The sequence below is a fragment of the Ostrinia furnacalis genome, unplaced genomic scaffold (assembly GCF_004193835.3).
Source record: "Ostrinia furnacalis isolate ACB-3 unplaced genomic scaffold, ASM419383v2 OfSCF7532, whole genome shotgun sequence".
NCBI classification, from domain to species: Eukaryota; Metazoa; Arthropoda; class Insecta; order Lepidoptera; family Crambidae; genus Ostrinia; species Ostrinia furnacalis.
The window spans coordinates 881,054-908,936 of NW_021137771.1; the positions used below are offsets into that span (position 1 = coordinate 881,054).

The 27,883-nt window shown below is 36.0% G+C and overlaps 1 protein-coding gene across 1 annotated transcript in view; it reads right to left on the reverse strand.

Moving 5' to 3' along the window:
• Nucleotides 1-27,883, reverse strand: part of LOC114365032 (uncharacterized) — a 147,864-nt gene that overhangs the window by 80,843 nt on the left and 39,138 nt on the right. Inside the window, exon 2 of the mRNA XM_028321454.1 lies at nucleotides 17,420-17,563. Within this exon, the coding sequence (XP_028177255.1) occupies nucleotides 17,420-17,563 (144 nt within the window). The remainder of the gene's footprint in view (nucleotides 1-17,419; nucleotides 17,564-27,883) is intronic.

The following is a 27,883-nucleotide window of genomic DNA, read 5'->3' on the forward strand; positions in this document are numbered from 1 at the left end:
TTTGTTACATTGTCTGACCTTGCTGCTATTTACAGTGGATTGTAATGTATGTGAAAGTACGCGTTGTGTTGCTATGTAATAAATACCAGCAATTTCTCTCAGTAAATTACTAGATCGATTATCCTTTCAGCGTAGGTACATTCGATATATCAACGCTCACAGCGTGTACATTTGATTCTAACCCACGGATCAAGCGCTCAAAATAAATTGACTAAGCAGAGCTGTTGACATGTCATGTACCTTATTTATGGAAAATCTTTTACCTGAGAATTACGTAATGCTTACAAATAAATATTCGCATTTCGAGAATAAGTCTTCTCGGGGTCTTATTTAATAGTGCTGATGCAACAAAACTGAAGGGCCCACGCCGGACACCCTACGGAGATAAAAGTAACCGTTTCTTGCATAACAAAATAACCTATTTTAAGTCCCGCTAAAGATGGTAATAATAACATCGTTTCGGCGCTACTACTTATTTCCTTCATTCGAGTTCCTATTACGAGTACATAATAAATTAGATAGTGGTAATAAAATATGTAAGATAGCCGTATGGGAGGTTCAAGTAAACGTGTTTATTGGCACTCGTCCGTTAGTGAATATTGTGTTTTCAGCATGAATTTTCGTCAAACGTAAATCAGTTAACTGCTTTTGAGAATATTTCAAACCGAATGAGAGCCACACGGCTAAAGCTTAACCTATTTTAGTAAATGCTAAATGGTAAGTAGGTATTAGGGTCATTATAAAAAAAGTGATAACCTTCCCTTTTTACCCTTTAAGTTGTTCTACAGAATAATGCTCTACTTACCTCTTATTTTTCTAAAAAAACACTTTAGAGCCTAGAAAGTTTCTAAAATATACAAATTCTTTACAAAGTCTTATTTTTAACTAGCTGGCCCGCCGAACTTTGTTCCGCCATAATGGCAATAAATAAGCAGACTTTTTTTAATTTCGAACGGGATAAAAAGTATCCTATGTCCTTCTCCTGGCTCTAAACTACCTCCCTGACAATTTTCAGCTAAATCGGTTCAGCCGTTCTTGAGTTATAAGCGAAGTAACTAACACGACTTTCTTTTATACAGGGTGGAAACGATAAGTGATCTCATTCGATTATTTGTAAACTATACAAGATATCGAAAAACTGGTTACTGATCCTGAAAGTGCTTCACAAGCTCTATCCAACGGTACCAATAATAGGTTACAGAATTAACTGGATCTATCCGAAAATTAATTGTTTTCAGCTTCCATACATTTAGTAAAACCACATAATATTAAAAACTATACAAGATATTTAAAAACTGGTTATTGATCCTGAAAGTGCTTCACGAGCTCTATCCAACGTTACCAATAATAGGTTACAAAATTAACTGGATCCATCCTAAAATTCAATGTTTCCAGCTTCCATACATTTAGTACAGCCACAGTCATGGCACTCATGTCTTGATAATATTATAGCAAGTAAAGCCTAAAACCAATGTTTTCCATGAATAATTTTAAATAAGAATGCAATTTACGAGTTCATTTTAAGTGTTTATTGTTTAATAAAAAAAAATACTTCTAATTTTGTTTGACTGGCATACATTAAGTATGGAGGCTGAAAACATTTAATTTTCGGATGGATCCAGTTTATTATGTAACCTATTATTGGTATCGTTTGAAAGAGCTTGTGAAGCACTTTCAGAATCAGTGTGCTTACCATGAGTTTACGATAGGTGTGCTCGCTAGCGACTGCGTAAAAAAATGACATTAATTGTATGACATATTGTGCAGCGCCCCTAGCGGCTACTTTCAAGAAACAAAATCTTCATAGAGATTTTTGACGTACTCGCTAGCGAGCACACCTAACGTAAACTCATGGTAGGTACACAGTAATCAGTTTTTCGATATCTTGTATAGTTTAGAAATAATCGAGTGAGATCACTTAACGTTTCCACCCTGTATATATAGATGACTCAAATCGTTATCACAAAGTTTTATTCAAAAGTATCGTGTCGTATTCAAGTTATTTTCTAAAGAAGAGATACAATATCAATTTGAACAATTTAAAAGAGATCAAAGCTTATATTTTTTACCTCAGCATAGTTAAACGTTTCTGAGAATTCGCGTTGCAGCTGCGGGAAGTTTTCAGCAAAATAACAAGTAAAATAACTTAGCGTATTGTGAAATGTTACGTAAATACTTGTGTTTCTCTCATAAACAATGATAAATAACTGTTGTGGATTTTATCTGTACAAGTTTGAAAATGTCTTTGTAAAGAAAATGCTTTAACACATTTTCCTGTTTCAAAAGCAAAGTACTTACCTACACATATGTAAAGTACGCAAATATAACATAAATTAACAAAGAAAATAAGTATCTCGTGATATCTTAATAAATGTAATTTATTGATACTTACTCGCACACAATTTTTGAAGGATTAAATAGGATTGCGTACATATTATGTTACTTCATTTACCTATTACCTACTCATATTCCTAAGTAAGAATCTACTTAAATCGTATCCATTTCAACTTTGCCCAGTATAACTCTAATAAGTGCGGGACAGTTAAAATAGGCGTTACAGGAACATTTAAAACGCTTTTCAAAAGACTATTGGAAATAGAAAAGTCAGCAGCATGATTAAAGAACTTAGCTTACTTGGCACTTGGCTTCTGTTGGATTACAACTCTTATCGACACAGACCAGCCCGAACTTTATTTGAACGGACTTGGCTTGGCGCCTCTATCATATTTCGATTTGTTTTCGTCCGAATTCAAAAATATTTAAAGGTAGCTGTTACAAATCTATTCGCATTTGAAAAGTACTCCACGTGAAACACCCACGATAGAATTTGCGAGAACAAATGTTTGAGTTCATATTTTTTATCACAGTTTTCTATTGAGATATCAATTTTCAATGTAAATATTGTCGTCCACGTCTATACACAGGAATCAATCGTTTTTATTAAGCCAACACGATTCGCAATCGAATGTTACGTTGTCTGCTGACACTGTTTTTATAAGTTTAATTTGGTATTTAAAGGCACAAATATTAATTTAAGATCTCCATATGCACTAAAAAGCCTTGGAAACCTTTGATTTATGTACGTAATTCAAGTGTCATCTTCAAAATACGTTCGGGTACGAGGCAACAAAAACCCTATCCCAAGTAATTTACTGACAAAAAGTTAATTCGGATGTACGGGCGACCCAAATGAGGCGCCACAAGAAACTTCGAGTTAAGCAAATGTCTCAAAGATCGTGCAACCTGAACACATAACTTGAACAGCAAAGTTGAACGAGAGAACAAACGTTCTCTGTTTGTGTTCGTACACACTCCGATTGTTCGATGCCCAGAACAACAGCTTTTATTATGTAGCGCCGAGAGATCAATACAGGTTGATGCAATTGTGACACATAAGTCACATGACGTGACTGTAACTCAGTGATGAGCCTGCTCGCAAAGCAAACTTTCAATCTAGTAACAGAGTTACACTGGGACTCAGGTTACTGAGTTACGACGCGGGGAAACTGGAAATGACAAACATCAAGCTTATTACCCTTTATTTCTTTTTAAGGTTCGAATAAAATGTAGTTCTCAGTCGACTCGAACGGGAAATAGAGGAGTAAAAATATTTTTCATATCAAAAAGTTGTAGGTATTTGCTATGTCTGTTGTTAAAAACAAATAGTTTTTCATTGTGTTACAAATAAGGAAAAAATATTAGAGATATTCGTAACATGATGCGGGGTAGACTATTGTAGTGTTACCAACGAGTAACAAATGTAACGAACTTGCACAAAAAAGGTAGATAGCGTTCAAACTGCTGTTGACAATTTAATAACCGGTGTGGCGGCCAGGGAAGTGCTAATAAAAGTAACAAAGAGCGAGGTAAAATCGGTTCACCCGCCTGAGCCCTCAGGCTAGGCTGCCACGGACAGACATTCAGATAAGCATAGGTGTTAAACTTGTTACGGCCCTCCCTCGTGGGTCGGATTAAAAATGCCAATCTAGTAAACTAGATTAAATGAAAAGCGGATTTCAAGACTTTAATTAAAAATGGCACAAGCATTACTAAAACTGTAACACTCAAATTAATTACATTAGCTAAACACGCATTTAGAATAAACTCTAAAACGGATCCTCTATGAGAGTTGTTGTAGAGATTATCCACTAGCGAACAAACAAAACAGCAGTTATTTTGTAATTACTGTAATGAAGACCATTTGAGCTTTGTGGTTTATTACGCGTTTCATATTTCAGCCAGTTCTGTAGCTCTGGTAGTACCTGGTCATTAGACAAACTCTACAACTGTAAAACTGTATTTTATTTGTCATTTTACTTGTTTATATTTTACAGTCATTTGTTTTTGTCACATGTGTCTTATTTTATCCTAAAAGAAATTAATCGTGTTGTTTTTAGTTTGTAAATTCATACAATTTATTTTTCTATGATTTATCAAAAGGCAGTTGGTAAGTACTGGTAGTGGTAAATGTACAGTTTATATTATAACAAAATATGGAAATATCGTTTGTGTAACCATTTCTGGCATGCAAATACTCGTAATCAAACGATATAACATCATAATATTGCGTCTAGCATCATGATTCGAAATAATAACGATCGTGAATATATCCAGGTTCTGTATAATTATAATATTATTATATAGTATCTGTATAATTGGGGTTGGGATGAGATGAGAAAAGCATTTTAAATTCATTGCGCTGTTATCGTGCACTAAAATATTCCCAATAGAGAGACCTACCTATGCTTATAACGATATTTTAAACTATAAATCTCTCTGTTACCGAATATTGACTCAAATACTATCATAGTTTCAACGTAACAAGTAGGTACGCGAATAGAGAGTTCATTTAAATTTGTTTTAGACACATGGTTACTTCTGATTTTTCAAGTTTCTAAGAAAGTTGTGTTATGGCCCGAAGGCCCAGAATTATTATTAACACGTTCACTGCGTTACGGGGCCCTTCCAGCCCCGTGCACGACTTTTCCCCAGTGCGGGACTAGAAATAGTGTTTGTTCACTCTGGTGCGGGAGTTGTATCTCTGGTGTTTACAGCAGTGTGAAAGAGATAACTATATTTTTGTGTTGTTTGTGAATTATGAAGCTTTTTGACATTATAAAAATATACGGGGTGTAATGAACCCCGTACCGACCAGACAGTAGATATTACCTTCTAGTGCGATACGGGGCTGAAAACCCCCGTACGAATTTATCGTGCGCCCGCACGGGGTTGTCGGCTTATTTGCATTAGTGCAGTGACAGACGTGACGTCAAATATCGATAATAAAGCGCTCACGACGTATGTTAGAAATGTCACGTAATGAAAACGATGACGAAACTCCCGTTCCACCAAGGTCATCCCACCGACAGTCAGCTTCTTCACCAATGTTGCGAAAAGTTTTCCAGCGGCATTCAACACCTGTTCAATATGATATTATCACGAGCCTTAATACCGGACAAAATTATCAAGAATTACGTAATGTGAATCAGAGTGAAGGACAAGTCTCAAAAGTCAATTTTCCGAGAAGTCCAAATAAAGAAAATTTTAAGCTCACAATTTTGAAGAATATTGTCATAAAACCAGCAGACTCGGCTTTTCAACTTGACCCATGTTGGATACTGATTAAACTTTTTTTTTAATAAAAGTTATCGTTCGTATTTACTCACATCACTACTATTTTCATCGATAAAAAATATTTTTGTTCGCTACGGGGCACAAAATACTCGTATTTTAATATGATAGTGCGATACGGGGAAAAACCAAAGAATCAAGTTCAATGTGTCCCGAATTTGATTCTTTGGTTTTTAATTTATTTATTATACTTCGTATCTACTTACGAAACGAGATTAGCATAGCCTATGTAATAATTTATTGAATAAAAAAATAAAAAAAAAGTAAAAGAAGAACGGTCACGCCCCATACAAAAAAAACCCAGACCCGACAGAAACGAGACATACCTCATTTTTTTTTTCATGTCTGAATTAGTTAAATTATATATTTTTTATATTCGAAATCTATGTATAACACCAAAATACTCGTATTACCCTTTGTTTTTGTTCAGGCGTTATACAAAAACTAATACAAAATGCCTATTTATCACCAAAATTGGTAAATGTATGTGCCTAAATGCTATGGAATGTATCTATCCAGCCGGATTATACAAATAAAGTTTTTCTTATCTTTCTGTCCTTAAATTAATTAATTAACGTGCCCTCCGCACCACGTAATCATATTCCTTTACTTACAATAAGGTTATGTTAAAGTCCCTGTTTGGACCCAGAAACATAACTAAATGAAAGGTCTAGGTCTTATGACGGAGTTTATTCATTTGAAGAAAGTAATAAATACCATCATAATGTTCTATTTGAGTTTTTTTTTTGGGCTTGTAGGTACATAACTACATGTGTATGATACTCACTACGTACGGGTCTTTATGAAAAAACCAATCAACGATATAGTCTGATCATGTTTTAGTACGTTGTTAGTCAGACGAAAGTAAACGAAAGTGTCACTAAAGTAACTGTAAAATTAATCACAACGCTGCCCCAGCAAATGGGCGAAATTGACAAAATCTCCGACACTGCACGTGAACCACGTAGGTACTCGTACCACCGAAAGCAGGTTTAGAAAGTTTAGTTACTAAGTTGTTAGTTTGAATTGAAAATCTAAAAGCTACTTAACTAGTTAAGTAGAAGTTCAACACATCGGTGTTTACACGAGTAGCGTACCTAAAATGGCACAGAAATTAGTAAAATATGTTTTAACATTATTATTACTAATAGTTCATATAACATTGAACACAATGCTAATAGTTCTAAACAAAGAACCAATTGATACGTGCAGGATGGTTTGACCACAAAATTGTTTTAGTTGTTTTGACTTGGTCAAAAATTGCGCGAAAAATACTGTTTCGCTCTCTGAATTATTGTTAAGTGCACAATGTACTAGCACTATAGGCTAAAAGTTTGCTCATATAATAGTGGGAACAAATACTGTTCGTGCATTAAAATAAAAGTCTCATTTTCATTTCAATATATTCATTGACAGCGGCCACCCGCGACTTTGTACGCGTGGATCCCGTTTTACCCCCTTAGGGGGGGTTTCGTAAAATCCTTTCTTAGCGGATGCCTACGTCATAACATCTACCTGCATGCCAAATTTCAGTCTTCAAAATTCAAATCTGTCCAGTGGTTTGGGATTCCGGAAATTTAGGCAAACCTGTGTTTACGCGACGAGCATACTAGTACCTAGTACTAACCTAGTTAGGTTACTATTTATGATATTACCTACCAAGCTGAAAGTTTCTGAAAGCGCCAACACTTTCAAACGGAAAACTATGAAATGGTTCTGCCAAAAACCATTTAGCTGCTTTGAATTCGGTCGAAAATCGCACCATAAAGTTCATCGATGATGCCATGCTTGCTGAAGCTTCGCTCCAGGGACTTGTTCTTAGTAAAGTGCCTATGTTCCAGGCAACAGGCTGTTACTACAGGCTACACTTGGGGAAAGTGCTAATACATACACGACCTCATTCCACCAGCCCCCTTTGAACCAAGCTGGACCTGTTAGATATTTAAAGCACTTCGTTTCTAGCATTTTTGGTTCAACTGTCAGTATTTGCGATCTTTTCAGTCTGGTAGTGGTTCTGTTTGAACAATATCTCTAGCGAGTTGGATTATGTAATTTTACATATGTATTTAGCTCAGTAATAGGTATTCGCTCACCTCCACCCTAAGGGCCTTGCCACACTGGCCGATTACAAGCGGTTTCAAGCAGAGCGGAGACGCGGCGGAAACGCGACTCGGGCGTCGCCGCTCCGCCAGTGTGACAGCTCACTAACTGTCGACACATTCAAGCGTTCATTGTAGGTGTCTCCATATTTTTAGCAAATTAACAGTCTGAATAATATGACCTGGGCCAAGACTGAGACTTTTAGGACTAGACTGGGTTACTTGATACTTTTATAGCTCTAGCGCTTACCTAGTGACATTGACATATGACGTGACAGAGCAAACTCTCTATTAACTGAAGTCTCGCTGACGTCGTCGTCTTCGTGAGTCTGATTGACATCTCAAAAACGGGTCCCCCGCTCCCTTACCTCAGGCACGACTGAGTTAAGCGCTAGTATGTGCGCGCACTGCGAGGGGTTAGGCCAGTGCCGTAACTAGGGCGGTGCCAGCGGTGCCCAGGCACAGGGCGCAGAAATGACCAGACCAGTATCTAGTTTTGTTTCATGCACGCTCCGCACCCCGCACCCCCCCCGTAGAAGGTTACTTTTTATTCAAAAAGGTTACATTTTTTTATATTACTCGCACCGGGCGCATAAAAGGCTAGTTACGGCACTGGGTTAGGCTAATGACAGCACGCACGACCAATGGCAGTCATTGGCCTATGCATGCGTGATCGCCATCGCTGACGCGATCTGCACGCGTTGGTTTGGCTGAAGCTTTAATGTTCCGCATTACTCGTAATTTAATAGGTAACTGAACAGAAGTAAAAAAATATTTTAAAAATTCGCTTTAATAACTTCATTTAACCTCTAGATACTCGTGTATCCCGCAGTTAGCGCCAAGCTCGCGCCACTTTTCTGCGCCATTTCCTAATTACGCAGCAACCTGATGCGAATTTATTCCACAGCGGATTCTGCAATTTGTAACTCATTTAGCTATAAATAAGTTATACAATTTTACTCTAGAATTTAACTCTAGTCTTGATGGTTCGCTTAACGAAATATAATAGGGGGTAATTGGTCCATATTTATTACACTGTGCAATGTGTGCATTATTTGATCAATCATTGTATATTTAATTAGGTAGGTTCTCCCATTAACCAAATAAAAGCGATTGACTGACTCACTCATCACGAAATCTCAGAACCTACAATTGCTAGGAGTCTCTGCATGGGGGTTTCTTTGAACATACGTACGTAGTCGCGTGTGGCCGCTAGTCCAGTATAAGCTTTGTGGCTTAGTTCGAAGCCGGGTAATAAGGCTGGGTTGCACCATCTTACTTTAACTTTGACAAAGGTCAGATCTGTCAAAATCCATACAAAAAGCACCGGTTATCGTCAAAGTTACGGTAAAAGTTAGGTGGTGCAACTCAGCCTAAGTGTGATAGTTGAAACAACAATGCATTTACTATCAACTAGCTTGGTGAGGTGATGAAGGAAATAAAATATTGAAATATAAATTGTATCTTTAATTACCGGTATAATTAAAATAATCTCACACATTGGTGTAGCGGCGAAATTGTAATTCTACCAGCCGGTATATTCAGTGATTTCGCACTTCACCGAATTGCATTAACACTGATTTCACGCAAAGCCGGAATATTTTGGGAAAGTACATTAATATTTCGACGATTACGTTGATTATGTTTATTCACTTAAAATACAAGTACCTAACAGGATGAAGTAGGATTACAATTAATTAATTTAATTAACGTAAGTGAATACATTTATGTGTTACCTAATTTAATAATTTAAACTAGCTCATAGCGTAGAAATTGTTTGAAAACAACAGGTAACAATACACAAAGCAAAGGTCAGGCAGTCGTCCATATTTCCAATGAAAATATTGTGCTACATTGTTGTATTAACTAGAATTGTTAATTAATGTTAATTATTTCATGATTTAATTATTACTGGTATGTACCTATGTCAGTTTGGAATTCAATCAATGTTTCGGTGTAACTCTTTGTACGTTTAATCCTCTAATTTTGTTTTCGCTGATGTTCAAATGAATTTTGCTTTTAGTATCATCGTTATTGTAAACCCAAAGCTACTAAATCAGACAATACGTATAGTATTATCTTAAGCACACTAAAACAATGTATTGTGATAATAACAATGCGTATCACGAAAAAAGGGAGGTTATTTATGGGTTTTTGCCAGTCCTTTTATGCGTTTAACCTGTGGGTCAGCTGTACGGAGAAGACCATCAACGTATGGACGTGTACAGCGTTTAGAGTTTTCTAGGGGCTACGATACTGTTCGCAGAAGCTCATATTGATATTTAATTTCATGATATCTTTTGGAAAAGAGAAGTCTCGAAAGCTTAACAATGTTTGACTCAACTCCTATGACACATACTGCGTGTTAAATCTGATCGAAGAAACTGTCCACAAATGACTATAGATTTGTATAAGATTCGTCTACACGTCCGGCCCCGTGATCTGTATTTGCATTATTATTTGTTTTAATGATATGTGCGATAATATGTCAAAATTTTATATTCTTGCATGTGTCTGAAATAAGAGCATACGTTTGAATTGAATTTAGTTTATCCAAAATACAGCTGAGGCAACTCATCATCGTGTGCTCAGTCAAGACGCAATCGCGAAAACTTTACTCGGGAAGACTAGAGCAGACATTTTGCAAGATCCGCACCTCACCAGCCCCCAGCTGCGGGCTGCGGCTAACCAAATCAGTCTGGCAGGAAATTCGACATTGATATTGCAGCCGATTGCCACCGATTTCCATCAGAATGTCTAACGGATAAAAACACATTTCCAGCGAAGGCGTCTGCGTGAAACAAAAAATATTTTAAATTTTCAATACAAAGTCGCTCGGTAGTAAGAGGTAGTTACCGCGTCGTTCGGTGGACTATTGTGATGAAACATTTCATAACACAGGTTTAGGCGGAGGGGTTAGCAGGAATATCAGCTATAGTGAACTACAAATTACATTCTTTAAAAAACTAACTCTCTAAAAAGTAACTTTGTGTTACATTAGTGTTAAAAGAATGCGGTCGTGTTAAGCAAACTCGGTGAATCCCGGTCACGTACATCTATAACAAAAGCTTGTTGTATAATAAAGAAAGAAAAATTATTCTAGAAAATTCAGGAATTCTCTCAACGTCAAATGTACAGTCACGGAATGAAAAGGTTCGTCAGTTTTCAAATTGATTCCTTCAACGAAACGCGAGCACATATTANCACTGTTATGTTGGCAGGTTTGACTCTTACAGTACCTAGTGCAAGCGAAAACCGACACTAAGGTGACGAACCTTTTCATTCCGCGACTGTACATTACTGTTTCAAATGTCAAGATGAAAATCTACTCGTGCGGAACTGCTGGAAAGGCCAGCTTAACATTTTATTTGAAACCACTAAATTGCTCCGATATTTCTAAGCATTCTTAGAGCTCTAGCGTCTGCAAACACAATGTTGCTAACTAGCTTGGCCTTACTGGATGAATTCTACGGACTGCGGTCAGGTCAAAGTGAACGCAGCCTGCAACATGTAGAACAACATTGTCAGTTTACTTGTGTCGATGCGATCTGACCGTGCGGGTACGAGCAAAGAACGTATGGGTGCTGCTGACACAGCACACACATGCTCACCGCCCATATTAGGTATTGTATTGTAATCATCAGATAGGACTGCGCGCCATTGACCGGTCGGCGGGATTTCATTGTAAAGCAGTCGTTTATAGAGATGTAGAGAGTGAACACGTTAACCTATCTTAACCAAAAATAAATTAAAGTGCAATAAATTGGTATCGTCTAAAGCCCGCCCCGTGTTTTCCTTCCCCCCCCCCCCCCCCCCTACACAAGTCTTCTCTACATACACACCATCCCAACAAACGCAAACCGCACCGATGACAGATTTGACAGATTGCCTTGTCACGACCGCTAACAAATTGTTTTGCCCAGACTGCTGACCGATTGCTCTGACCGATAATGTTGTTATACATGATGCGGGCTGCGTTCACTTTGACCTGACCGCTGACCGCAAACGCATCTAGTGTGGCAAATCATTTACCCATTAAGGCTGGTCGAAGACACAGGCAATCTATTAAATTAGTTTGGATCAACAAACAATAAGAGTTAATTTGGAGTCGATGCATACTGAAATACGAACAAAGTTCGATATAAAATGGCCTACTATATGTAATGTTTGCCATTCCGAGGGTGTCCACCACGACTAGGCCCGTGTTGTTCAGCAATCAGCATAATCAAATCAAGTACGTGTGGTTGGATTTATTTACCGAACTTTGCGACGGGAGAGCTCAATGTATTTTCAATCTAAGTGCAATTCACATGTGGCTGAAAATCGTTTCATACGTTACGGTGTGGAAAAACGATCATTAAAATAGCGTGGAGCTAAATAGCCGATTTTATATCGGTTATTTTGCCAACTACAGTGTCAGTAAGTAAAATGAACGCTTATTTCATGCGTTTGTCTGATCCGCTGGGAATTTTATCGTTTATCCTGTGACATTATCAGACGATAAATCAAAAGATTATCACTAGCAGAATACTTACAACAACTGAACTTAAAAATCACTGTCATTTTATTAGGTTTTTCTTCACGATCGCGGGACCTATCCATTTACTAAGTTAGATAAATTAATGAATAAACACAAAATTTATTTTTACGCTCATTGAAAATAGTAAGACACAAAATAGCAGAGCGTAAATTATCACAATTATCTTCGCTCGTTACAAACAAACGAAATATTAACGCAAATTAATTGGAAATAATTTGAGAAGAGCCTGAAATATTCATTTACCTAATAGTGATTAAAAATTAACACCACCCAGTATGATTGTGCTGGTAAATGTGAATTATTTTAATTGAACGCCTTTGTATTAAATTGGTAAACATTAATTTTAAATGATGGGCGTTTGTTGTAATGTTAGAGGTATTTGTAGTGTGAATAAAATATCAATATGTATTTCAAAGTGAAAATTGTTTTAAGCCAAATATCTACAACATATATTTTTTAAAATTGACCCATTGACTGACTCATCAATGCAGTTGTTATTTTCTCTTTCTATGTGGATTAAAGAAGGATTTCTTTAAATTCAACCCATAAAGGGTTGAAAGGGGTTGCATTTTGAAGCTGAACCATGAAACTTAGATTACAGGCAATGAGATTATATTATGTTTAATAGAGACAAGTGTTTAACGGTTTCTAAGATCGTTCTGAACGGATTTAACTCAAAATTAAACGATTGTGAAGCTGCGGACAAAGGCTCCAAAGACGCCTCTTTGGGTTAAAGAAGCCAGGACTCCATAAATGGATTTATTATAACCCATATTTATTTTGCTATATGTGAACAACATTGAGAACGAGGAAAGAATAACAAAAACTAAATAACAAAAAATGTAGAGCGCCCTAATACCAAAGTACACAATGACAAGTAGAAGATTGGCGTATTTCTGACAGCGCTAGTTGCCCAATTTGTTTTTATATCCTTTTATATTCTAGACCTAAATGTTTGTATACTGTGTATGTGTTCATATGAAGGAAATTGTTACATGTTATTTTTATTATTTTTGTAGATTACTTACGCATTCGGTCCGCCTGTGTCCAGAGATATTACAAACGTAATATTTATTTTTTATTTTATTATATTGCAGTTGCACGTACCTACTTTTGCTTTTTATGTATTCTTTGGAGATAGTTTCCCGAGTAGAAGCAGATTTCTGACTGACATCAAGTAAAAAGCAAGAAGTGCATAAAGCGTATGTTTTTTAAAAATAATACACACACATTCCTACCTTTTTTCCGACTTCTGCATGCTTGTGTTGCCAAACATACAGCTTGATTGTCAACAAACTTAAAGCTTTTTTCCGCTGGTTAATAAAACTAGAGTCAGCTAAGTTACTCCCAGGTGAAGTTAAACCTTCATTGTAGCCATTACACTTAACTTAATATTAATCGCTTAGAATATTGTTGCAGGTTATGAAGCCGATATTCCTGTCTTGTACGGGGACAAAGCGGGTAACTTCATTAGATAGATTACCCATAATACCCATGGCCTCGCACAACTCCAGGAAATGCCTTTGTCAGTTTATCAGGTTCACCGAGATACGAATAAGTTCATTTACAGCGGAGTAGACTAGACATCCAGCTAAACTATTTCCGATGAGTTCATCCATTTGTGTTGTATTGCTTATCGTTCCAAATTAAGCAACTGTTCAGGTAAATCAACGTGTTAACGTTTTGCCTCTATTGCAGAATCTAATGCATTGAGGAAATAAATTGTAATAACTATAAAGGATTTATTTACTTTATTATACTTATCACAGCTGTTATTCCACTTCTAATCCTTTCAATATAATTATGTAAAAAAAATAAGGCACGTCTTGTCAATCACCATTTAGTTTGCTAGAGGATTTTTCATTATGTGTGATTTGAAATAATTAATTACTGTAGTTTATTATTAGCTAAATTTTATACATGCACGTGCTTTCCATATCCTTTCTATCTAATAACACCAGCTCAATGAAATACAACGAAAAAAAAACATTTAATTTCATAACTGAGTTTTTTAATATTTTAAAACGCAGAAATAATAACGAATGCTTCCCATGTTTTTGTGGGTGTCAATTGCTATCGGAAAATGATTACCGGACAGCGATGTCACGGCGATGTCACAGAGCATTGCAAAAAGTCCGCTGATTTTTTAAATCTCTGCCAACAAAGAATTCTCTTTGCTCACTTTTCAAAATGTCCGCTTGATTGAGTTTTATTTTACGGTGCAATATTTTTTCATTGTAACACGTACCATGTGTCAAAAAAAAGTAACATGTAGGTACCTACTGTACCTACTTCGGTTTCGGAGTACCTACCACGGTACCTACGATGACTTTTATTGCAGTTTGGGTTTCGTAAATATTTATATGAAGCTGTTTTTTTTAAATTAAGCTACAAAGCAAAGTTCTGGTCAATTCACCTTGTATTCCTTTTAGTGCTGTGTCAATCCAATTACTAACTTCGGACCGACATTCTCGGGTTCCCACCGGATGCAGTGCTAATCTCTCTAAATATTTAACCAATCCAATACTCCACGTGCTTCGTATTCTGGGTATTGTGTCTGTAATCTGTATTGAGCTAACATCGGCCGATCTCAGTAAGGAGTCTCTACATTATGACACGGTCAACAGTAAAGTAGGATCGCTACTTTTAACTCTAAAGGTTCGGACAAACCAACGCGATCACAGCGCGATCAACCGGCGTGCAGCGATGGCGATCAATGCATTTAGGTCTGGTCGCCATCGCTGCACGCCGGCTGATCGCGCTGTGATCGCGTTGGTTTGTCCGAACCCTAAGGTTCGTTTTATCGTCAGTTGTTTACATGTTATGCATAGCATCTGATTTGAATCAGTAGCTTGTATTTATTAGTATTCGACCAAACATGGTATTAAGAAGTGTGGTGATTGGAATGAAAGAATGACGGATATAGTGCGACAAGGACAAGAATGTCATTACCGAAGGATAGAATGAAAGTAATATTCATGTCTAATTACTGATAGTAATTGAAGCATAAAGTTATTATTCTTTTAGAATAGAGCAACAACCACGAGATTTTGGATGACACTGGATATTATTTGTGTGTTAGTATCAGGTTTATTTCACTGTTTTGTACAATCAATCAATCACTGAACCAATCACTACGTTTCTGAAGCAACATTTCTCATAAACATCAACGATTTCACTCACGTAAAATCTGAAAATATCTCGGCGTTCAAATTTTCAGCGGGCCAATAAGTGCCTCCGAACTGTCAAATAGTTGCAAAAACGGTTCTGTATGACGTGACAGCGACGGCATAACGCATCTCTTTTTATCACACAGTGTTGTTTTTAGTGACATTACGCTCGTTGTTGCTCTATTCCGCTAGTTATAATAACTTTATGATGTGAAGTATTGTCTGAAGGCATTTTATATCGACATTCTAAGATTTGAAATGAATACAATGCATCCTTACTATCCTTACGATGTGAACATTCCCAACAAAACACTCACTACATAATATTCTGTTGTTAACAGGTGAAACTGGAACTCGCCGCCTGTTGGTGTCTTTCCGACCATGACCTGCACCTGAGATTGAATAGCACTTACCAGGCACATACCAGGCACATACCAGTCACATACCACTGCTTCCACATTAACATAAGGTGATCTCGCTTGTAACTCTTTCTATCTTCATCTTAAAGTACTTACTGTCTTGAGTCGAATGTAAGTAGGCTATGTTTTTTACATGTTTCTAGCTCATTCAGTTTAGTAAATTATGTGCTTAAAGTCTAGACAATCCACCAATGCCACAGCAAAGGTGTTACACAGAATATAAATGAATGTTTTGTATCTGAAACAGACTCCTTCTATGTTGGTAGAATGCTTACAGAAGTAGGTAGCAGACTTGTCCTAGAAACAAATATCAAGCGAAGTTCAGGATTTAAAGCTTTTGCCTATTCTCTGAGTTTTTATTATTTGTGCAACATTTCCACTTTTAAGGATTCTTCTCTCTAAAGTAAGGTACCTACGGATTGCAGGACAGTTCAAATGAACATGGCGTAATTCACGTGTTTTGACACGGTCAATATCTCTTTGACGTTTAGAAGTCGGCCTATTGAAAAACAGTTCAATCCGTGTTCACGTGTCATTTCGATAGAATGATTACTCATAGGATCGCAACTCAGCGATTTGTCATTTGACGTTTAATCACTTGAACCAAACTTCAAAATAGGTAATAGGTGAATACCGAGGAGGCAACGGTTGAATGCGCTTAAAATGGAAATCAAAACAAAATCGGGCGATTATAGTCCATTCAACGTAAGATGGTGATTATGACAGTTCTATTTAGTGAGGCGCTCCTTATAAACCTAATCGATATTTTTTAGAATCGAGAATATTTTCTATAGAAATCTAATCGCCTTTTATTTGTTTGATTTTTAATCTTGATCAAAATTATATCTATGAATTTGAACTATCTGGAAATGGAATAAACGTGAATATTCTTAGTGGTACAAAATAAATCACAAAGAATTAAATATATGCATTTTATTCAATAAAACATCAAAATAACAATAACAAACAATACGTGGAGTAATCGCATAAAACAAAACCGTCATCAAAGGCAAACGCACACGTACTGACTTAGCTTTGACCTGCCTGAGATAATAATCGTAATTCGATGGTAAGATGACCACCATGCCGATTACTGATTTATTGCGATTGTTTATGTCCCATCCCTATGAGCAAAAGTTCCGACTAACGCAGAAGCAATTCATTTAATATTTTTTCACAATTTTTTCTAAATAATAAACTAATAAATAATTAGAAATTCTTGTTTAGGTTAATTGAGAAAGATTAGTGATTGATATTTTGGAAGGATGAAAACACACAAAAGTAATTGATTTTTACAACTCAATATTTTTATTAGTAGAAAGTTAGAATCATAAAACGAAACGTTTTATCTGTCTAAATCACCATCATAAGTTGAATGAACTATAACACATACACACATTATTCACATAAAGTGACTAGCGATCAAATCGCTTGCATGTCGTTGAAGTTTTGTTAACTTGAATACGGCTACTGAGCGAATGTTCGGATCGAGATATTTATAGCGTAGTAGGTACATACTGACCAATACCTAGTTCTAGATAACGAGGGTATTCCACTTACCATCAGTGGGTGTGGTCTGCTGACTGGAGTTGATCCTGGGCCTCTCCTCGCCGGCCGCGATGTGCTTGGCCGTCCGCCGGGCCACCGGCCTTAGTTCCCGGTCTACGTCACTGGTGTCCTCCTCCTCGTAGTTGTAATCCATGTCTGCAATAGAAACACGTCATACATTACTACTTAACATACTCACTTTTGGTACTCGCTGATTGTGATGTTTGTTCCTGTAATGCAAATGTTTTAGGTATCTATCTTCTACCAATTACTTATTATGTGAGGCAAAGAAAGAGTAAGGGGAAATGAGACGATGTACGCAATGTAGTCGCTAGCGCATCGACTTTTAACAAAATGGCGAAACCTCAATTGATATGCAGTTAGTAATCGATTGAAAAGGGCATTTAGGCCCGATTCGACCAAACTTTTATCCGAGAATAACTCCTGGCATAACTGACACATTGACCGTGTCAGCTGTGGTGTCAGTATGGGAAATATGTCAAAACTGACGATTTATTCTGAGATTAATATCTAATCTTGTTTGGTCGAATCCATCCTTACTCGTATATCGAGTTGATGGTTAGGAAAAGTCTTTCTCTCTCTTTGCAAGAATATTTATTTATTTTTATGTTACGATGAATAGGTGAATCGTTTTGTTACGGAAGTTATTATTGTCGGTAGCGCCTAATTATCTTTAATATTATGTTTAAATAGATAAGAATTAATCAAAATAATCAATTAGTTTCTCAAATAACCTACAATGACTATTGTCTCTAACTAACTGCCCATCGCACATAAATCGAAAGCTACATTTCATATTCATTGTGTTATTATTTCTCCTATTATAGCTTATTTATCTTTTTCCATTAACTCAAAGGATAATAATTGCCCTGCTCTTTGTATTACACATTATCTAACCCATACATTATGTACCCGAATGTTTTGAACAAAGCCTAACTAATTGTTTATTATTAGCACAGTATGTAACTTAAACAATAAGTATAATAGTTTGCCCTTCAGACTTGGTACGCAGGTCTTCAATTAATTTCTACTTCGTCCAAAATTACTTCAAAGGTACAAAATTCTTTATGCGTTAATACGACAAGAAAGATATTTTACGAACCATTACAGATCTGCCAGAGCATGTCAGTGTCAGCAAAATATATTATTTTGCTGTTATTTTTATTTTATCTAGGTTTAGTTTTCGTTCTGAATAAATAAGACATAATAAATATTATCGCCACATTTCTTACAATTTAAGAAATACTGATATTTTATCTATTCTCTATAAAGATAAAAGATCGTTACACTAACTAGCAGAAAATCTATGTTAGACTAAATGAAATAAGTATCTAGAACCTCCTCTACCTATAATCTACAATTTCATACGCAACAATCAATTAACTTTGTCAATCACAATAAAATTATGGTGTGGTATATGGAGTTATTTATTCTTTTACTGCCGCTCTTAAATAAACCATAAAACAATTTAGACCATTTTACGAATGTATGGAATAAAAGCCAATCGATTTAAAGTTCATCCAAAAAGTCCAATATCATTCCACATTTTGAGCTTTGCGCTACATGAAACCTCATACAACTACGTGCCACTTTTTTCTATTCAAGATTGCCTGAATAAAACTGTCGCTAGAATTTTTAGGTGGTATTTTTAGGTAGAGCTTCAAATGTGGTTCAATTTCAATCTATCATGTTTCCCAGTTGTTTTATCATGATTTAATTGTAAAATTCTGTTATGTTTTTTCTCTTTTCTTCTGTGTACATCAGACTCTTTCTTAAGTTTATCTTCTAATAACTCAAAGAATAAACAGTATTCTATTCTATTTTATTCTAAAGAAGAATTAATTGATGAAAGTCAAAGAAGATAATAAGTTGATGCCTTTAGGCCCAATATCTTAAGTCTAGCAATATCTTGGCTTAAGTTCTAGCACGTGTACTTAATCTTGGTGTTGTCCTGTCAATTGAGGGCACGTGTAAGCTTCTCACGTGCTCCTGCCACCGGCCCCATTTATAATGGAATTCTTCCCAACATGGAAACTTTCCTATTGGAATTTCCTGGGAATAACCAAAGAAATTGAACGTAGCGTTGAAAAATGCATACCTACCTACTAGGGTGGTCCTTATTCCTACGAAAAAAAATTTTTTTTCTTATATTTTGCGGGGCACCACGTAATTTGAATATATACCATATGAAAGTCTTTCATTATTTTTTTTTAATTTTTAAAAGACATTTAGGGGTCGCTACCAAGGTTTGAATTTTAAGTAAAAACAAAATCTGTATTTGTTAGATTCATTTATTTTTAAAGCCAAAGCCAAATAAAAATATTACAAAATTATTGTTGTTGCTATGAACTAAGATATTATGTACAATGTACATATTGGAATCAATTATTTTTTAAGATATAAGAGTTTACTTGTTAGTATCTCGACGCGTCGGTACCATGGTCAGTATAGAAGAGGGGTTGAGGGGAGAAGGGGACAAGAAGCGATTGTCTATTCTATCTATGCGATGTTCATTTGCACGTAAAATGTGATATAAACACTTAAATAAAACATTTATGAAACCATGATTTAAGATCTTCAAAGCTTTTGTAAATATTTTGACAGCTGGTAGCGACCTCTAAATCTTAACCAAAAAAAAAACAAAAAAAGCCAATTTCATATTTAGAGGTATGTAATCGAATGAGAAAGTGCCCCGGGGATAATTCAAAAGTCGAAAAATAAGGACCACCCTACTACCTACATTTGTTATTTTTGCCAGGCGTTTGGCGAAATAGAGGATTATGATATTGCTCTGACAATTCATGTTCATTTCTGTTAGCCATTTAATATTGTGATTAAGTACGTTGGTTGTAGTGTTCGTATGTTAGGTGGTGTTTACCCACGTCAGTCTAACGCTGACGGCCGACCTGCCATACATTATATTGGTCCAACCGTACTTTTGCGTATAACTAACGACATTAAGTAGGTCTAAGAAGGTCATGTAAAATGCAAGTGAAATTCCTAACTGAAATCTAATTGGCTACCTTTCCAATCTTATTTAATCGAACGTAGTAGAAAACCGAAATTGAACCCAATGACTTTAAAGAGACGTTGATAAAATCAATTGTTGCTTGTATTTGGAAAATGGTTAAGGCGTCTTGGAAATTTGTTTTGTGCCGTTAAAAGTCTGTAATTTAATACCTTTTACTCAATAAATCATTACAGAGAACTTCGATTTAACAACTCACAAACTGACCATCGCATCGCTCAGTTGGAAAACAATATTATTGACTTGCTCATTGAATTGTGAAGTTGTGTGGAAAAAGTATCGCTCACAACAACAAACTGAAAGTTTTAATAGGAGCAGCGCGAGAGAAAAGCGAGCATGAAAAGACTACTACAAAATGTTTGTGTTGGAGAAAATCTAAAGATTTCACAAGAAAATACTTGCACCTAATGTGAACTTGAACTCATGGAATGTGCTATTGAACGTCCACAAAAGCGGTGCCGTTTTGCTTTTCAAGATTCTGAATTGCGAGTCCTGTTAAAATTGCACCTAGATTTTTCCTTTAGCGAGCTATCAAAACGAATTTACTTGTACCTACAATCCGCCGGTAGTATGAATGGGAAAGCAGATAAATTGTGTCAGTGCCGTACCAGGCTCGGCTCGTTGCGACGATCTTTGGCCGGCGGGACCGCGGGACCGCGGGACGGGGCGGGGTTCCGACTGACCTAGCGTCCCGGGGTCCCGCCGCCCGATATAAAATCAAGTTGCAAACAGACGCTCGTTCCAGATTCGATTGCCTTTTGGGTGTACCGCAACAGCATTTTGTATTCTCTTTTAACACCTTTGCTGCGGCAGTAACTTCCTAATACTTTCCATTCCTTCGGTACAAGGTCAGTAAACCTGGTATTAAAACTTACATTGTGGCGGCACAAGGCTTAAAGACCTTGTAATATTTAAGATATATTAATTTTATTTTTGGCTTCATGTTAATAGATATTGTGTTTTTTTCTTTGAATATTAATAATAATGCATTTATTGACATACACCTGAAGCCGTTCGTGAATAACTTGTTTAGTATAAAAATTATAGCTATATTCAAAATACAAGGCTTATGCACCCTGTGCCGCACTGAATTAGGGAAGTCTGGTGGGTATTCTAGGGATGTGAAATACAAATATCGATAGTTTAAATTAAGTTATAATAAAAATTTAAAAAAGTAACAAACAAAGATGTTTTAATAATTTAGTCTAAATATTTTACAAATAAGATATACGTGCATAAATACTTAAATAAGCTTTATTTAAAGAAAACATATTATTTAATAACATTAAGTTACAACTTCAAATGTTTGTCACGAAAAACATTATTTAAATTAGCAATAAATCGTGTAGCAAATTAAATTATAATCAATTTGCAGTTTTGATTTTGTTTGTTTCTCTTGACGCCATGTCGACATGTGCGTTTCTTACGAATGCGAGGCAACACTGGCTGCACGAAGCTAGCGTGGGGTGCGGTACCAGGTGCGCAGGGTACAAGGTGCTTCGACCTGGTTTCGCATTGTGAAGACATTTTATTACTTCCGTGCGGTACCAGGTCTAAAAACCTGGTATTAAGGTAGGTACATCATTGGATTCTATTTTAAGAATACATCATAGAAATATATTCATCACTTTCCTACACCGGACCCAATTGAAGTTATGCCTTTCGCACGACAAGGAAGACTATAATTTTCTTAGCCGCACGGTAAGCGAGACGTGCACAAGGTCTATAGACCTGGTTTCGCACTCAACGTGTTAAAATGAAACATTAATCTTGTTGATTTATGTCGCAGTAATAAGCGGAAGATAAACTGGTATCGACGTTTAGTCGTAGGTCATTATTTCGCTGCTTATCTGGTTTCGGTTGAGCTTTAAAAATGATAATTTAACATTGCTTGGGCTTTTTATGCATTGTAAAGATAAATTATTCTTTTGAATACTGTTTTTGTATTATTTCGTGTTTTTTTTGTTTATATCACAGTTAATCACGACAGATTTTTATTGCAATTTTCCAACCATATCTGCTTGCTACGAGTATACTTAATGTAAGTACAGGATCTACCATCTATACCATCCATAAGCCGCAGTTAAAAACTGACCATTTTTGAATTCATACTCTTAAAGTAATTTGTCGCTTCTTCCAATTCATAAAGCAAAAATTCTCAACTATAACTGTTAACAATATTACGTCAAGTGCTCTCGTATAAATAACGCTAGAAAAGAAAAACATCAATGGAACTTGAGAACATAAGCTGCTTCAAATAGCAAGTAATATGTTCAGCACATTTCAGAATGGCAGCCAAATGGCATAACGTAAAGTGATATAAAATGAAATCCGTGAAAATTGAAGTCGCGCTGCAATCTCGAGACTTTTTGCAGTTGTAATGGAAAATATTCTTCGCCTATTTTGTGCTGGATATTTTTCATCTTTCGCATTAAAATTATTTACTCACAAACCAATCTATCTCGGTTCATTCGAACCCTTTTCAGACGGCTATCAATCAAATCGGGATTGAGTAGAAAATTGCCTTCATGTTGAAATAGAGCGCCCCCAGTTGGGTTTCAAACTGCAATATTCCAAACTCTGGAATTCACTTTCAAATATTCACAACTAAAAACTTAAGTTCCAGTAATGACTGTGAGGGTTATGAATGACACGACATTATAGTGTTATTAATTTATATCGATTAAGTGCGACTAGAGATACGCTTAGAGATATTTTACTTCCATATAATCACTTCGCGTGTAAGAAGAATACATTGAAGGCATATAACCAGAAAAAAAATTGCATGACGAAGGTTCGACATTTCGGCAATTGCCACGTAATTTCAGCTGATGTGGCACATTATTTAAAACCTGTGGTTACGTGCCGCGCCACTAAGACAATCTATCTACCCACAGCTTAATTATTTCTCTAATTTTGGTTTTATTTCAACAAAATATTCATATGGTTTGCCCAACATTATGTGTATATTTTATTTATTTATTTAATTAAAATGCAAGTGAGCTTACAGATATATCCAAAGCGCTCACATTGCCAACTGTGGAATTTGTGTGTGCCAATTTTAACTGTGGAAACTTAATTGATTTATGTGTTTTAAGTTAAATTATATTGTAACTGTATGTTTTCCAAAAATAAATAAATAATGCCATGTTAGAACGATTATGTATCTTCCCGTTCAGCTACGGTAATAAGCACTGTTTTTACCCGACTGCGCCAGAAGGAGGGTTATGTTTTTAGCTTACATCATTAAAACTGAGAACAATGTTTTGAAATATCTCAAATCTACTCGATTTACACTAATGTCTTCGCATTATAAGCCCACAAATATATCACTGAAATAAGCCTACGTTTAGCATCCGACTAACCTACGTAATTAGGTCAAGCAATTACGAGCATAATGTAATTGTTTCTGTATTTGTAAGTACAGGTCTCGAAACTCTACAAGTCAAGTTGAATACTCATATCTAGGTCAAGAAAAGTGGGGTAGTGAGAATTAATTATATTATCTGTTGTTTAATTAATACGCCGAAAATAACTTCATATTTGTGGGACTCATCTCTGGTTATCATCATAAACGTTTGTACGGACCCCAAACTTAGTCAGTGAATGTTTTATAATCTAAATCTGTGTCATCCTCATAAAAGTATTATGCCGAAAGATAAGCTATATTTATTATGAATAGGGTCTACATTTGGTTGCAAGTAACGCTTTCGATTTTCAGGTAGAGGGGCATACTTGCGCGCTACAATCGTTTTCCGGATAAACATTTCGGGTAAATATTAAGAATCCACTTTAAAATTATGAAACTGGCATCAATGTCTCTGTAACAAGAAAACAGACAGCCACGACCTTTTTGTGTAGCAGAAACGTAGTATTTTCGAATTTCATCTGAGTTAAATGATTTTTCAATCTGAAAAAAGTTCATTTAACTAAAAACAGGCATGAAAAACTTTTGTGCGCTCTTTATTTTCATTTTGTGACACACTAAACATTTATATGCACTTTAATTCCTCCGTGTAACGTCAAAGCATTTTAATTATACCTGTTGTGCAGTATTTTCCAAACAAAAACGTGAATATTAAAAAATGTAAGTACCAAAAAAAACGTGAATATCCCATTGTATTATTTAAAAAGTTGTATAATCTAAATGAGGAAGTTGTAGCTTACGTCTTTACTTTAATGAAAATGAGCAATACTACGATGAACGGATCGGGACTTAAGTGCAAAAGTTAGGTCGCAGCGTCGAAGCCCTGATGGAGCAACTTCGGAATTGCAAGCCCCAAGATCGTGTTTAGACTATTTATAGTGGACCACTTATATGAGCAATTTGAAGTAGATGGTATTTAGTATATTGATACACAAAGGATATTTTAAAATAGGATAGAGCTTGAGAATGGAGAAGTTTCGTGATGTTGAAAACATTATATTATTATTTCACTAAATGGGATTAAAATATAGACCACAAAAAACTAAAAAGACACTGAAGTTTTTTTTAAATCCGTCAAGAAATGGCTGAGAAATTAATTATTTAAATACCTACATATTTTCGCGTGGAATTCAAACATGGGAGGGAGGTGTCGTTGTCATCCGTGACGTTACGCCACCTATTCAAGTTTCAACTACAATGCTGACCACCCCTGGCGCGTTGTCGAAAATGACACTATATTATTCAGTCTTCTTCTTCTTTTTGTATATGGCCAGGCCTAGGATATGTTAAAATTAAAAAAGGTTACACAATTTTACTCAGAAATAATCTTGAGTGACCCTGGCTGAAAAATTAAAAACTACTAGATTTAAAAAAAATGGATCTGTCAACAACACGACCAGGGGTGATTACTGTTTGTACTCCGAATGTGTGCCGTGACATCACCGACCAATGCCGCGAAATATTTGTTATGCGCAACTTTGGGGCCTTGTAACTTCTTTATTTGTAGAGATATTTTCATGATTCTTTCACAAATATTATTGGTTTTACTTATATTTTCAAGGTTTATTACTAGAAAAAAATTGGAAACTTATCCATTAATTGGTATGTTGTACATGATGAAGAATGTAGTCAAAAAAAATACTTAAAAGTCGTCAAACTAAAAAAATAATAATAAAGTTTTGCTCTTATGGAGCAAAGCATGTAAAGCATGTCTCATAATAATCCAGCAAGTTCAGTAACTCAGTCTCCACTGTCTGCCGGTTGAAACTAATTTCCCGCGTCCGAAGTCGCGGGCATAGCTAGTATTTGATACATAAGCAACAATATACTATACTTTTTCACAAGAATTTAACATTATACTCGTGCCTACACGTCGGCCTTCGGGAGCGGAAATTGACTTCTTACAAACTTCGAATGGTTTGATCGCTTATTAACATCCTTGAGGAGCCTTTGAAGCCTTTTAACATCCTCGCCGCAGTCTGTAGTGTTGTGTCGAGCAGCTTTTATAATCTTCTCGGTTTGATTGGCATTTTTTATGAATAGATACCTACTATGTATGCTTTGAATTGCTTTCGTATAATTTCTTGTGAGTTTGTAAATGTCTAACCTGATGTAGTATTTTAGTAGAGGGAGAGTGAGACTGAAAATGATGTTGAAGTACCTATTTATCAGTTTAAAAATATCAATAAGTAACTATGAGCACAACTAACAACATTCTATTATACAAGTATATGTGATATTCACAATATCAAATAAGAACATTTTTAACTAAGAAAAATGTGTTTGTCATCCCTATTTATGATAAATAACTTAGCTACTATGAAAAATCTATACCATTCAAGAAAATTCATGAATCGGTATAGTGAAATATCGAGCAAGAGAACGTTTGCGTCGATCGGTCTGTCGCCGTAGCCCGCCCGTGGCGGCTCTTCTAAGTTGGCCTGGCTCGACGGAGTAGTGTTGCAAGTTGTCCCGATTTTCAAGGCTCTGGGACACGTCCTGACCAATTCCCAAATTTAACTTTCACCAAAGTTCTTTACATTGTATTTTATAATTCGGTCAAAGCAGACAAATAAGGTTAGGTACACTAATTCACATGGAGCTTACTGTTTTTTGTAGGTCTTTAGTTAGCTGTTATAAGAAAATATTTATATCTTTTTGTACATTTACGATACGTGTAGACTTTCTTTAATTACCCATAACAGTGTAACAGTCTATCAAATAATTTACCCGGCAAAGAAAGAAATTGTCAGTTGAAATGTCATTTTTGACCAGCCTGTTAGATTTTAACCAGAAAACGAGAAAACTGTTTAAAATCCATACTTTTTCATCTATTACAAATTCAGATTTGAAAACAGAATTCCCGTTATCCCCGTTCCGTCGCTTTTTGAAAACAGAATTCCCCATTTGCGTCCCGTTGACATACCACTTCCCTAGACATGGCTGAGGCAGATTCGGATCGATTGGCGCTGCCCATTCAGCTGCCGCCGCCGCGCCAGTGAAAGTGACACGCGCTACGTGGGCTTTTACTGAAAATATGAAGGTGCGGGTCGTATCGCGCACCGGCCGCCTCGCAAATTGTTTTGGTGAGGATTGCTGCGATGGACCGTGTGGATTTAATGTTTGTTTAAATTGGAACCTCTTAAAAATTAACACTACTTATATTAACAATAAATATAGGGCATTTTTCACGGTACATATGATATTATGCGGCGTTACCGTAAAGTGTCACGGCGCTACGTGGGCTTTTGCTGAAAATATGAATTAAGGTGCGGCGGTCGCATCGACTGCCTCGCAAATTGTTTTAATATGAGCCGGTAGTTTAAATTGGAACCTTAATAAAACATTGTCTTCTAATGTTTAAATTCAACCTTGTCGTAAGTATGGCTTTTATTAGCCTATGCCCGCGTGACTATCGTTTCCACAGAAAGTTCATTTTTCGGATTAATATATTATGTAGGTATAGCCTACATATAACACTCACAAAATTTGGCTTTCTTAGATAAGTATCTACATATGAAACCTCCTACGTTCCTATTTTAATATTTTACAACCTTTGTGAGGCAGAGGCACAATTATCTGGCAAACTTTCCAAGTCTCAAGATATCTTGTTTCCCTACTTTCCCGCCAATATTTTCCATCCTATTATAGCTAGTTAGCTGGAATTAACAGAATGTGTACTACGGGCAAAGTTTGGAATATCAGAAAACGTAGTTTATTTGTTATAAAATTTCAATGTGTGTTTTTTTCCAGACGATTTTCCAGGTATTTCCAACAACAATTTATTGTAAGGACTCCGTACATCTATTGTTGGTCTATCTGTCAGTTTATTGTAGGTAGGTACCTATCATACAGGGTGTCCCAGAATGGGTGAATCAAACTGATAGGGTAGGTAGCTTTACTAATGTACTATCCTTAAAAAATATGAAAAAAAAATGAAGCGCAAAAGGAAAAGATTTTTTTAAAGTGAAAATAAATCAGCTTTGCCTAAGTATCTGGC